General features: G+C 44.5%; 1 protein-coding gene across 9 annotated transcripts in view; it reads right to left on the reverse strand.

The window, feature by feature from the left end:
• LOC311241402 (mitogen-activated protein kinase kinase kinase kinase 4-like) overlaps positions 1-10,884 on the reverse strand; it is a 144,524-nt gene extending 133,640 nt beyond the window's left edge. For all 9 annotated transcript variants that reach the window (XM_084330215.1, XM_084330217.1, XM_084330216.1 and 6 more), the window contains exons 1-2: positions 10,496-10,884; positions 10,064-10,129 (exon numbers count right to left, since the gene is read on the reverse strand). In XM_084330215.1, the coding sequence (XP_084186341.1) occupies positions 10,064-10,129; positions 10,496-10,552 (123 nt within the window). In that variant the 5' untranslated portion in view covers positions 10,553-10,884. The remainder of the gene's footprint in view (positions 1-10,063; positions 10,130-10,495) is intronic.
• Positions 10,885-12,038: the final 1,154 nt, after the last annotated feature.

Below are 12,038 nucleotides of genomic sequence, written 5' to 3' on the forward strand. Positions count from 1 at the left end.
TCCGGATGGAATCAAAAGGCGTGTGTGACGTGTAAAGACCAGTTCAGATCAAGATTCCCAAACGAGACTGGATGCAACATGCAAAAGAATTCCAAGACATCAGAAGATTGTAAACGTTCTAAAACTGGGACGTTCAGAGGTGTGGCTCGTAGTACGACGTCTACTTAAAGACAACACCACCTCTTAAAACACAAAATACATTTGTTAAACCATTATAAATGTCATAGCAATAGAGATGCAGTGGAGAACAGGCTGATTATTATCCTGTCAAATCCACCATGGCATGGATAGAAGCAGCATCAGGCTGTGATTCTGGAATAGGTTTGATAGAAGTAGCAGCGTTTCAGGCTGTGGTTCTGGAATATGTTTGACATGCAGGTCTTTTGTTATTTTCTCCCCAATTTGGTGGCAAGAAACACTGCTTTTAGTTTTATCTGATGGAGATGGTATTTATTCATTTTTAAAGCTTTTATTGGTAAGCTACCTCCTTATACTACATCATTATTGGTAAGCTACCTCCTTATACTACATCATTATTGGTAAGGGGCAATTCCAGCTAGGGCTGGGCGATATGGCCTAAATATGATATCACGATATTTTCTGACCTTTCGGCGATACACGATACGCATCACAATGTTTTTCTTTTTTCCCCCCAAACAATTCATTATGAGGCTTACCAAGACAGTATTTGAGTTTGCAAGCTAACATTAAAGACAAAATAAAATACCCATGCATTTAGCATTTTTATATTATATATTAGATTTAGATTATTGGATTATTAGATTATATATTGCATATATTTAGCAATGAGATATTATATGATTTAGATATGAAATATGATGAATTGAAAATGGGAGACCCTGATGTAAACAAGACGAAAGTCTTTCTCTGGTCTGCATCCCCTTAACAATTGTATGTATTGAGCTGTACTGTACCCATTCTGCAATATGTTAATAAAGTTTTAAATCAATCAATAGGATTTTAGCATTTTTATGAAACTACTGTATATTTGTATGTCTCTAAATGTTTTGATGAATTGAAAATGGAGGACCCTTATGTAAAAAAGCCGAAAGTCTTTTTCTGGTCTTCATCCTCCAGTCAGTCCACTGTTGTTGTATTGAGCTGTACTGTATTGTACCCATTCTGCAATCGTTAATAACGTTTTCATTCATTCAATCATTCGCTTGTACCCGCCCTGCTGTTCTTAGCACCAATCGGCAAGCAGCGCTATTCTTTTTTTACTTCCTGAATGCCCTCCTTGATTTTAACGAGAGCTCAGCTCAACGACAACAACAACAGCTCACCGCAGCCGACGAGTGATTACTAGCGCACCGCAGCATGACAACGAGGCATAATGATTTTACTGCAACAAATGTTATAATAAAAGCCTTTCCATACATCTGTCTGATTGAAAACTTTATTAACAGACCGCAGAATGGGCACACACAACTCGGCACGGACTGAGATATGAACAGTAACGCTTGCTATCTATGTCGTCATCGGACGTTGCTATGTTTGGGTAAATACGCTGATGTGTAACTATATAACGTGTAACTATATAATGTTGATGCCACAAAACGAATGCCTTTGTTAATCATAAGTACTAACTAACTTTGATGCAGTAGTGTGTGTGTGGGAGCGGCGTTGTTCAAAAGTTTGAACGGGGTGGACCAGATTGACGCGACACAATCCTCTTGGGCAAAACATCACGATATCCACGATACGTTAAAAAAAGTGTATCGTTAATGAACTGTACCCGATATTTATATAATATCGTCATATCGCCCAGCCCTAATTCCAGCGTTATGGATGTTACATTCAGAGAGAACATTGGAAACTTAACTTAACAATGACAAGGCATCGCTTTGAATTGGAAGTATAATTTACACATTTTAGTTACACTTATTGAGATAAAGATGAGCCTGCAGTAAGAAATGTTTTGACCTTTTGGATTTTGAGATAGGTGACAAAATACACAGCGTTATGGATGTTACGGAAATTGACAAGCTTTTTGGACTCACTGAACACATGATGAAAACTCTGTGAATATCCTTTTCAAAGAATAACATGTTTACTATCACTTTGTAGGGAAGGGTTTGAGGTACCCAAAAAGCACATTCAGGAAAACCTGGCATTTCCTCAAGGAATGAATCACAAAAAAGTGCCGTTATGGACGTTACATTTTTGCGTTATGGATGTTACACGTCTGAAATAGACAAAAAACACTATCAAAAATAGGGCTTTACCCACATGCGTTTGACTTCGGTAGACCATTTTTTTTTTTTTAAACTTTGACCAGTCAGCTGGTTCTTTTTAGCGTTTATCGCTTTTTTCGTCGCATTCATACTTGGTCAAGTTCGACCGACAGAAGCAGGCTGAAAGGGTTCAGATGGGGGGAAAGACACTCTGGGAAAGGCACGGCTGCCGTCCGGGATTCGAACGCGCTCAGCCCCAGATCCGCGCGAGCGCGGTTGTCCACGGCGCTGAAATAGCACTTGCGGTACGTGGTGAGCTACTGGCGCTCCCCCGGTAGACCATTTTGAGGGTCAAACCAGTCTGGATTCATGTTGTAGTCTGAAAAAAATGCTTCTTCTTCTTCTTCTTATTTGAATTTCCGGCAGAGTAGACGCATCGTGGCGTATTACTGCCCTCCGCAAATGAGAGAATTGTTGAATATATATATAGAACACAAATGTTCTAGAATGTTCGCTTATGACATCATACTGTGACATCACAAATGTTCTAGAATGTTCTATTATGACATCATACTGTGACATCACAAATGTTCTAGAATGGTCTATTATGACATCATACCGTGACATCACAAAAATCTTTTTTTTTGTCTTAAATAGTTTCAAAATATCAGTCACTTCTGAAAATAAATTACAAAAAGTTTTTGGAAAATAGCTCTTTATTTGATTAAAACAAAAAAGTGTTTTCTATACAGAGAACAGCAATATTAATATCGGTTAAATCAGAAAATGAGTTTTGGAGCAATTCCATGACAATGTCAACCTCACCATGAAAAAGAAAGTTATAAAAAATCAAGTCTGGACTGGTTCAGAGAAATGGTATCTCCCTCTGTTATCCATGTGAGGATTGAGGTGTTCACGATGTTCCTGCGATCAGGAAATAAGATAATCGATTTCTCAGCCCGCTTCTATAGCGTGCATAAGTACACATAATATACTATCGATAATCTAGCGTTTATTTGAAAACGATTCATAAATAGGCTGAAAAATTACAATGTGTTTTGTGTATTCCAGTAAAGGGCGATTATCACAGAATCTTCCAAAAAATTCTGAAACTTTCAAAAAACGAGCGTTTTAAAAAATGGTATAAAAGGGAAATGAACAGATTAAAAAACAATCCGTTTCGACAATGTTGACTGCAAACAAGTAATTAATAAGCGACGGCCATATTAGACACATAGCCATAATTTAAGATATAGTTTATGCATTCGCAAATATGAGAGCTCTGTCATTGAAGTGGGTGGTGGCACGCAACGGGGTTCCGGGGCACCGGACCCGTGGCACTCAAAGTGTTAACACTCATTAAATGCTATGTCACGTAGTCTACAATTCCATGTCCCAAAAGTGGCTTTATCCCAAAGTAGACGATGCCGTTTTGTCTCGAGACTGGCGCACGAGTCCAAGGCAGCCGGTTGATTATGTGCCGCGACCCGTTTACCAAAACTCATTATGGTCAAAGCTGCGTCTTCTCACGTTGCATATTCTTCTAATTAGACATAAAAGTATAATGTAGCCCATTATCATCATATTATATCATGAGGCCTTTGTTCCATCCCACCTTTCATGAGACAACTGATAGCTAGATGGAGAAATATCCCCGTGGGTTGGTGGTGTGGGGGAGTAGGGATGCTGGTTGGTGGTGTGGGGGAGTAGGGATGCTGGTTGGTCGACGTCGTTTTAAATTAACCAGATGTTCCATCCTAACCCTTTCACTGCCGCACTACCAAAACGGTTAACCCTTTCACTGCCGCACTACCAAAACGGTTAACCCTTTCACTGCGACAACACACAGAAGGTTAACCCTTTCACTGCCACACGACAGCCAGCGGCCGTCGGTTGCGAGATAGTAAAGGGTTAACCTTCTGTCGTGTGGCAGTGAAAAGGGTTAAGTTGCATTTATTTTTTTATATATATATATATATATATATAGTATTCATTTTATAGGGTGAATGTGCACAAATGTTAATGAACGTGAACACATGAGATAGTAATAAGTGAGTGAGTGGGGGGGTCTAGACCATTTCCTGCTGGCTGCCGGTGCCAAGAAAGAGCCGAGGCAAAAAGCTTGGTTCCTTCTTTCCATCTCGCTCAGAGAGACAGCGTTCTCTTCTCACTCTAGCATCACAATGACACGGAGAGAAAGAGAGGAGTCGGGAGGAATGGAGTGACTCAGACACTTAGTGAAAGTTTCAGTCACTTAGTGTCACTACTCAATTGTGAGTAAATGACAGTAATCATGCATCACACACTGTGTTTCTGTAGTTAAATAATATTATGCATTAGCAAGCATTGTTGTCTGATGAGCAGTGCTGTTAACTCATGAATGATCCGTGTGTAGTCTATGTTGTGTGTAGTCTATGTTGTGTGTAGCAGCCTATGTTGTTTGTAGCCTATGTTGTGTGTAGCCCATGTTGTAGGATGTCATATGGATTTGTATCATCATATGAGAGAGAGAGAGAGAGAGAGAGAGAGAGAGAGAGAGAGAGAGAGAGAGAGAGAGAGAGAGAGAGAGAGAGAGATAGAGAGAGAGAGAATGTGAAACGGGCAGATTGTGGGGGCGGCACGCAGCACCCCTGGACAGTAAGCCAACACGTCAGACCACTTTATGTATAAAGAAATAAGAAAAACACATAAAAAGACGTTCATAAAACGTCTAGAACCAGTTTGACAGCGGATAGTTTGCTCTCTAAATAACAGTTATGCACATCCCCAGTGGGGATAGTGGCACAGGGCAACGCTCCACTTATGAAAATAGTTGTGGTTATGACATTACCTAGAAGAGAACCCCCACAGAATTAAACCACATCATCAAAACATCACACCCCTGTCCCGAAAGAGAGAGACGGATAGAGCGAGCGAGCGAGAGAGAGCAAGTGAGAAAGAGAGAGACCCTTTGTGCAATGTAAGAGCAGTGCTTTTCAGGGTAATGGAGGAGAAAGGCTTGGATTTGACCTGATGACTAAATGGTCTATGATGAATGGTGTGATATAGACTAGAAGAGGAGGGTCTGGGTGGGGGGGGGCTGCAGTAATATTATGCCCCTAATGCCCTTACAACCCAGTGTTTATACAGTACACACTACTGACCGTAGACTAAAGTGTTCCGACGCATTCCCTACCAACACTTAACTCATCAGAACTAAGCCAATTAGCTGGTAAACGTTGTCTACTACATCATGGAAAGGAAGTGGTGTAATCTATAATGAAGTTATAAACCATTTTAAAAATACGATACTTTGGGACACACACACACACACACTTCACCAAAAAACAATGCTGGTTTATTTTGCACATAATCTCACACACATCCAAAAGCTGTTTTGCACACATTCCATTTAGTTTGACAGTAAATGAGTTTGAAATATGGCCACCAGTGATGTCATCGGGGGACATTGAATCCTTGTTGTTGTGTCAATTACAGCTCAGTGAAATGATGTAGATGGAAGAAATAGCAATACCTTGTCTTATAGGGACTGCTTCTACCTTATCATTGAGCCGTCATTAACACAACACAAGGATTCAATGTCCCCGATGACATCACTGGTGGCCATATTCAAGCTCCTTTACTCTCAATAACTGTCAAACTTGTAGTGCGTTTTTGGAATGTGTGCGAGATTATGTGCAAAAGAAATCGGCATTGTTTTTTTTTGGTGAAGTGCTCCTTTAAATGGCTGTTGGTGGTGTTTGCGTCTGTGTGTGTGTGTGTGTGAGACGTACATGTGATATTTGACGGCCTTTAATATGTCCATTATTTAGTCGCGTTGAGATCACACAGGCCCGTCAAAGAGGAGGGCCAGGCAGTTGGCAAGATTGACCCATCTCAAATCCCGCCCCTCTTTTCCCGATCCTCCACAATCACAAGTGTCGCTTTCCTCTGACAAAGCGACCACTGCGATTGGAGGATTGAGAAAAGAGGGGCGGGTTTGAAATGGATAAGGGTAATAAGAAGAGATGAGGGTTTTCTCCTCAAACATCATATCGAAACCTCTTAATATTTCACTCCTTTGAATATGAGCCATATTCTCTTGAGGCTTCAGATGAAGTACTGTGTGCATGTTCACCACCACGTGGCCCGCTAGCTCCTATTCCTAAACCAACAGATTAGCTCAAAACTAAATGAAGCAAAAAGGACTTCCAGCCATAATGTAATTTTCATGATGGAGGCTGTCGGTCAAGGTTCGCTAAACTGTTCTCTGGCAGCTAGAGCGTGATCTGGCACGTCCTCTCGGCCAAACTGCTGCCATCTTGGCTCCACTCCCACCACCACCACCAGTAGTCCCACTCTGCCACCAGCACAGAACAACACATCCAATGGGCGCTTAAAAAGGGCAATTAATCCAAAAGCTCTAAACAGTTTTGCACACATTCGTTTCGTTTTTGAGAGTAAATTCGTTTTTGAATGTGTCATCGGGGGACATTGAATCCTTGTGTTTGTGTGTAATTACAGCTCCATGACATGAGAGGTTTTAGAGAGTCAGGCCATCAATATGGGGCGAGGCAATATGGAAAATAATAAATATCAAGATATTAAGAAAGCCTTTCTGCTGATATCAACGTTAGGACTGGGCGATACAGGCAAATCCATAATAGCTGTGACCTCCATGTCAAACAGAAACTAAAATTTCACTTTGCATTTGTTTTTTTGCCATCACATTTAAAAAAAATTAATCATGATTTTAGATAGACGAGATCAATGATCATTATAATGATCATATCAATGATCATTATCCTCTGAAAAGACAAAACAGACTCTATAGGAAAGTTTGTACTCTAGGGCGGCGTAGCGGAGATTGCGCTCGCGGCTCGTCACCAATGCAAGAGACTCCGGTCTCGACTCCGGCTTGGGCCAGTCGTCATACTATCTCAATTAATTTGGCAGAGGTAGCGGGTGGATAGTCGATGGGTGGGGATTGGACGTTGTGGACAGCGACTCCTACAGGTCGGTTGGGTGACGCCTGTACAGCAAAGACAGGAAGTATCGGGGGCAGCGTGAGCCTCCCACGCGTTACTCCTCGCCACCGAGAGTCTGCGCTGTCTCGGCGTTGCTACCGGCTTGGCCGGCCGTCATACTAACACAATTGGCAGTGTTAGAGGGTGGGAAAGCCAGTGGGTGGGGATTGGACGTTGTGGACAACGACTCCTACAGGTCGGTTGGGTGACGCCGGTACTCCCACGCGTTACTCCTCGCCACAGAGTTCGAGCTGTTGCGGTAAAAAGATGCGACAGGCTGCCTCCTCGTGTACCGGAGGGGACACGTGATGCAAGGCTTCTATCCTCACTACAGCCGAGCAGTGGGAGGCATAGTCTAGCAACGTTCAAGACAGGGGAGGGGAGAATTGGCAATATGAAATCGGGATGGGAGAAAAATAGAAAAAAATAAGGAGGAAAAAGTGGATACAAAAATAAAATAAAGTAAAGTTTGTACTCTGAAGAACTTGGTGAAATACACACCCGTGTCCAAAAGGATGTGCATGCTAGGTGGGTACCTGCTGTTGCAAGGTACAGGCGTTACGACTGGAGTCGCTCCGCGGGCACCTGTCAGGCAGGGGCCCCCCAACAGTGCTCCTAACTTAAGTGTGTCGGACAGGGCCCACTGCTCCTCCTAAGTGGTTTTGTACGGGTCAAACGCAGGGCAATCGTTTCCCCAGGGGGATTAATAAAGTATAATCTTAACATATTTCACAAACCCACCCAGTCCCTCCCTCCCAAGACGTCCACTGGCTGCTTTGAACAGTGAAGGATGACTCTGAAGAATCGAGTCACTCGGAATCAGCGAGCGAAAGAGAGGGGGGGGGGGCTTGAATTGGGCCACATTGTCTTATCTGAAGGAGCTAGAAAACAACTGTGACAGCTTACAAAGGAGGAGAGAGAGAGAGAGAGCGAGAGAGAGAACGAACTCCACCCCATTTTCAGCTAGGGGGCCATCTTGATTATTCAGTCAGCCGGTAGAAACCCCAACGGACAAACACCCCTTTTCTAGCGACCTAACCGACTGACTGACTGGCGGGTGAAGAAGGGAGAGTGGGAGACCCAAACACTTAAGACACAAACCCAGCTTTGTGGCCGAGGCAGGCGGCCTCTGTGTCGGGCCGCACAGCTGCTCTTCCACCAGTCGCAGGCCTCCCTCCGCTGAATGCCCCCCCCCTCCCCTCAAAGCATTCATCCCACACTGCACATGCTCAGTCAGCAGAGTTTAACAGGAGTCACCGACTGCACACTGACCTACAGCTGATCAGAGAGAAAACACAGGCCGCTTAATGCGACCAGCCCCGGTGTCGAGATATATATACGCCAGCCAGGGCCATACAGACAGCATAGTGTCCCGTACTAGCAGGCTTAGCCCATCGAGCTGTTGACTTTTTAAACACTCTTATCTTCGACCAGCTTCGTTTTCCATAACGACTTTTTTTTTTTACGAAATAGAATTAAGAACGGCCAGCGACGAGGACGAGAGATTAATAAGGGACACAGAGAGGGGGAGACGGAGAGAGAGAGAGAGTGGTAATAATTCTCTGTCCCGTGTGTCCAGCTCAGACCTATCTGCTGATGAGGAGGAGAGAGTCACATGATGATACAACGGAAACCATGTAACCCCCCCCCCCCTTCTGTTCTTTTATCACATACAGCCAGATGATAATTCACAGTGATTATTTCAGCACTGGTGATCACACTGTATGGACACACACACACACAGACGGATGGATTCCCCTCAGTCAGAGAAGGCAGGAGGGAGGCTGAGCGCACTGAGTGCTAGCTAGGGGGATAGAATGCAGGTCACTGGAGCACTGGAGCCCATCAGAATTAGAGAGCCGGCTTAGCTAGCCGCCTAGCGCACAATCCACATCATTGTCCCAGCTAGCCCGTTGCCGTTGCTGCTGCTGCTACTAGCCTCGTGGCAGGCCTGTGTTTATGCTCAGCAAAACTAGCTCGTCTGCCAAACATGTAAGCCCCTGTCTGGCTAAACGATCTAGTTAGCCTCAGCAGTAAGGAGACAGCATGAGAACTCGGGAGTACAGTAGCACTAACGAGCAGGGATACTGCTGGCTAACGGGGATGGAAGGCTCTCCCGGCGATTTATCCATCCTCAAGAAGGGACAGCCCACAGTGACCTATTCTAGGACCTCACTCTCTTTCTCCCTCTCTCTCTCTCTCTCACTCTCTCCGTGTGTGAGTTTCTCTTTGGCAATGTATTTCAACAGCCGCAATGTTCATTTTCGACAGAGAAACGTGACACCGTAAAGCAGATGGTCCACAGAGAGATTTCCCCCCCATCTAGTGAACTGGAAAAGTCCTCATGTACACCGTCCTGTCAGGATATGGATTTGGGGTTTTTAAGCCTAACCAAAAAAAACAGTGTGTGTGTGTGTGTGAGAGGACAGGGGCCTACAGGATTAGTATTACAGTAGAGATGATTTCTCCATCCTTGTCTGTATCACTTTTCAGGAAGGGGGCTGATGTAAGACCGGTGACGATGCGTCGCGTCGGGGAGGGTCAAGTGACTAACTCTCGACTAATAGTTTCGAGGAGGATAAGAGAAGAGGCTTCTTCCTGTAAAATAGGTGCCATCATCAGCACACCGTTGCAACACAAATAGCCCCACAAGAAGACAGCGTCTCTGTGTCCCTCCACCTCCACCCCTGTTTCTTTGGGAATGAGACCCAAACGATGTGCAATATGGCTACATCTTGAATGACAGGTTGACTTTATGTTGTGAATTGTATTTCCCCTGGGCTGTTATGTGGTCTGCTTGCTCTTGGGAGCTCTGACTCCCAACACAGGTCATTATTATACACACTGCGCCTCCCAACCAACCTTGTAGACTTGTCCATAGGTGCCATTTCCAACCACTTCCACCAATTCAAAAATCCCAGCCGGATCCTGAAAAGAAGCATAACAAAGGGATACATTTCAGATTAAAATGAATTTATAGATTATGTATCAAATGTTTCGGAGACAGTGTCCACTTGAAGGCAGCTGTTGCGCCCTGCCTGCTCTATCCTACATGCCAGAGAATGCATCTCGAACAAAGGAAAGCCAGACATTGACAACACCTCGCTCTGGCTCAGTGGTCATTTTCAAACTCTTCTATTATAATAGGAGGAGAAAAAAAATGAAAGGTTCAAACTTGGTTGTGTTGTACGGGCTGAGGGGGACGTGTTTTTATCGACTCTTGTGAGCTAAAAGGAAGATATTCCCAAAAACAACACACAAAAAAGCCCCCCGGTCCGGGCAGCCAGCACTCACCCGCAATGAAGCCAAGTCGATGTCGACCAGACTTTTAGCTGGAGAGTCGTTCGCCATCTTTCAAATAAAAGCCGAGCCTTGCTGCTTTGCGTTGAGTCAGTGAGAATGCTCGCCGCGGTGTCTTCTACTACCATGTCCCCCCGGAGGAACCACTGCGTTATTTCCTCTTCGTGGTCCCGCTCCCGTGTCGAAGATTCCGGGTTCAGCTATACTCCATGTCGAGGCGGCGGCGCGGCCCTTTAGCAGCAGCACCGTCTCTCTCTCTGCCTCTCTGTCTGTAGCGGCTCCTCCTCTCTCTCGCTCTCTCAATGTTTTTCTCTCTCTCTATCTCTCCTCTCTCTCTTCCTCCTCTCTCTCTCTCCCTCCCTCGCCCTGTAGCTTCTCCTCCTCCTCCTCTCTCTCTCTCCTCCTCTCTATCGCTCTCTCCCTCCCTCGCCCTGTAGCTTCTCCTCCTCCTCTCGCTCTCTCTCTCTCTATCTCTCTCTCCCTCCCTCGCCCTGTAGCTTCTCCTCTCTCTCTCTTCTCTCTCAGGATGGAGAGAACCGCACAAACACAGGAAGCCGGGCGGTTAATTCACAGAAAACACAGGGCAGGGCTTCGGTGCACGACTAACTAAGCATGGTTAGCAAAAACCCGACACACGCCGCGCTGCTCTCCCTCCTAATACTATAACCACTTATATAAAGACTACTTATTGGGATTTAAAAAAATATATATATATTAAAGTTCGCTAATAACAGCCCGACACGAGGGAAATGGAAGAGCGGAGCCTACTGTACGGGCATCCTTTGACATGCGCACGTCAGGCCAAAAAGAAAAAATTGTTTGGTTCCGGTTGCCGACCGACCCTGCCGATTTAGGTGAGATCCAATTTATTTTATTATTTTATGAGTAAAAAATAAATAAAAAATTAAATAAAAAAGAATTCGAGGGTGGTAATCTGGCATTGTGGACAGTGACGCCTACAGGTCAGGTCTGGGCGCGTGTTGCTTTTTAAAGCGGAGGAGTGCAAGAATGTGACATTGTGACCATGTGACCGCGGCAGCGCGAGAGAGCGGCAGTGCGGAAATAGGCTGTCTATTGCCATTCTTTAGGGTGCGGTTACACCTTTCGTTTCATTTTCGTATCATTGTCATATGCGTTTCGGCGCGACGTCGTGCGCCTCGAGTCACACTTTCGTTTTTTTTTTTTCGTTTTTGTCACCCGAGCACACTGATGTAGTACACTGCCAAAGCAGTAGGTGGCAGTAGGTGGCAAACATGAAGGCAATTTCAACCAATCAGAACTTGAATGTGCCTGCAAAGCAAATGTCAACAAGGCGGCCACCATCTTTTGCCTAGTTACCCAATGCAGCAATTCTTTTTCAGCAAAGCCTAATACAAGTGCAATAAACAAAACGGATACATTCACTGTGTGCTCTGCCTGTCATTTGTTGATGAAACAAAACTAACATCAACACAAGTGACCACCAAGAGTGGATCGTTTAGTCTAAAAAAAGATCGGTAGCATTGTTAGCTGCATGCTAACGTCAATGGAGTATGCC

The sequence above is a fragment of the Notolepis coatsorum genome (assembly GCF_963971535.1).
Source record: "Notolepis coatsorum genome assembly, chromosome: 1".
Classification (NCBI taxonomy): Eukaryota; Metazoa; Chordata; class Actinopteri; order Aulopiformes; family Paralepididae; genus Notolepis; species Notolepis coatsorum.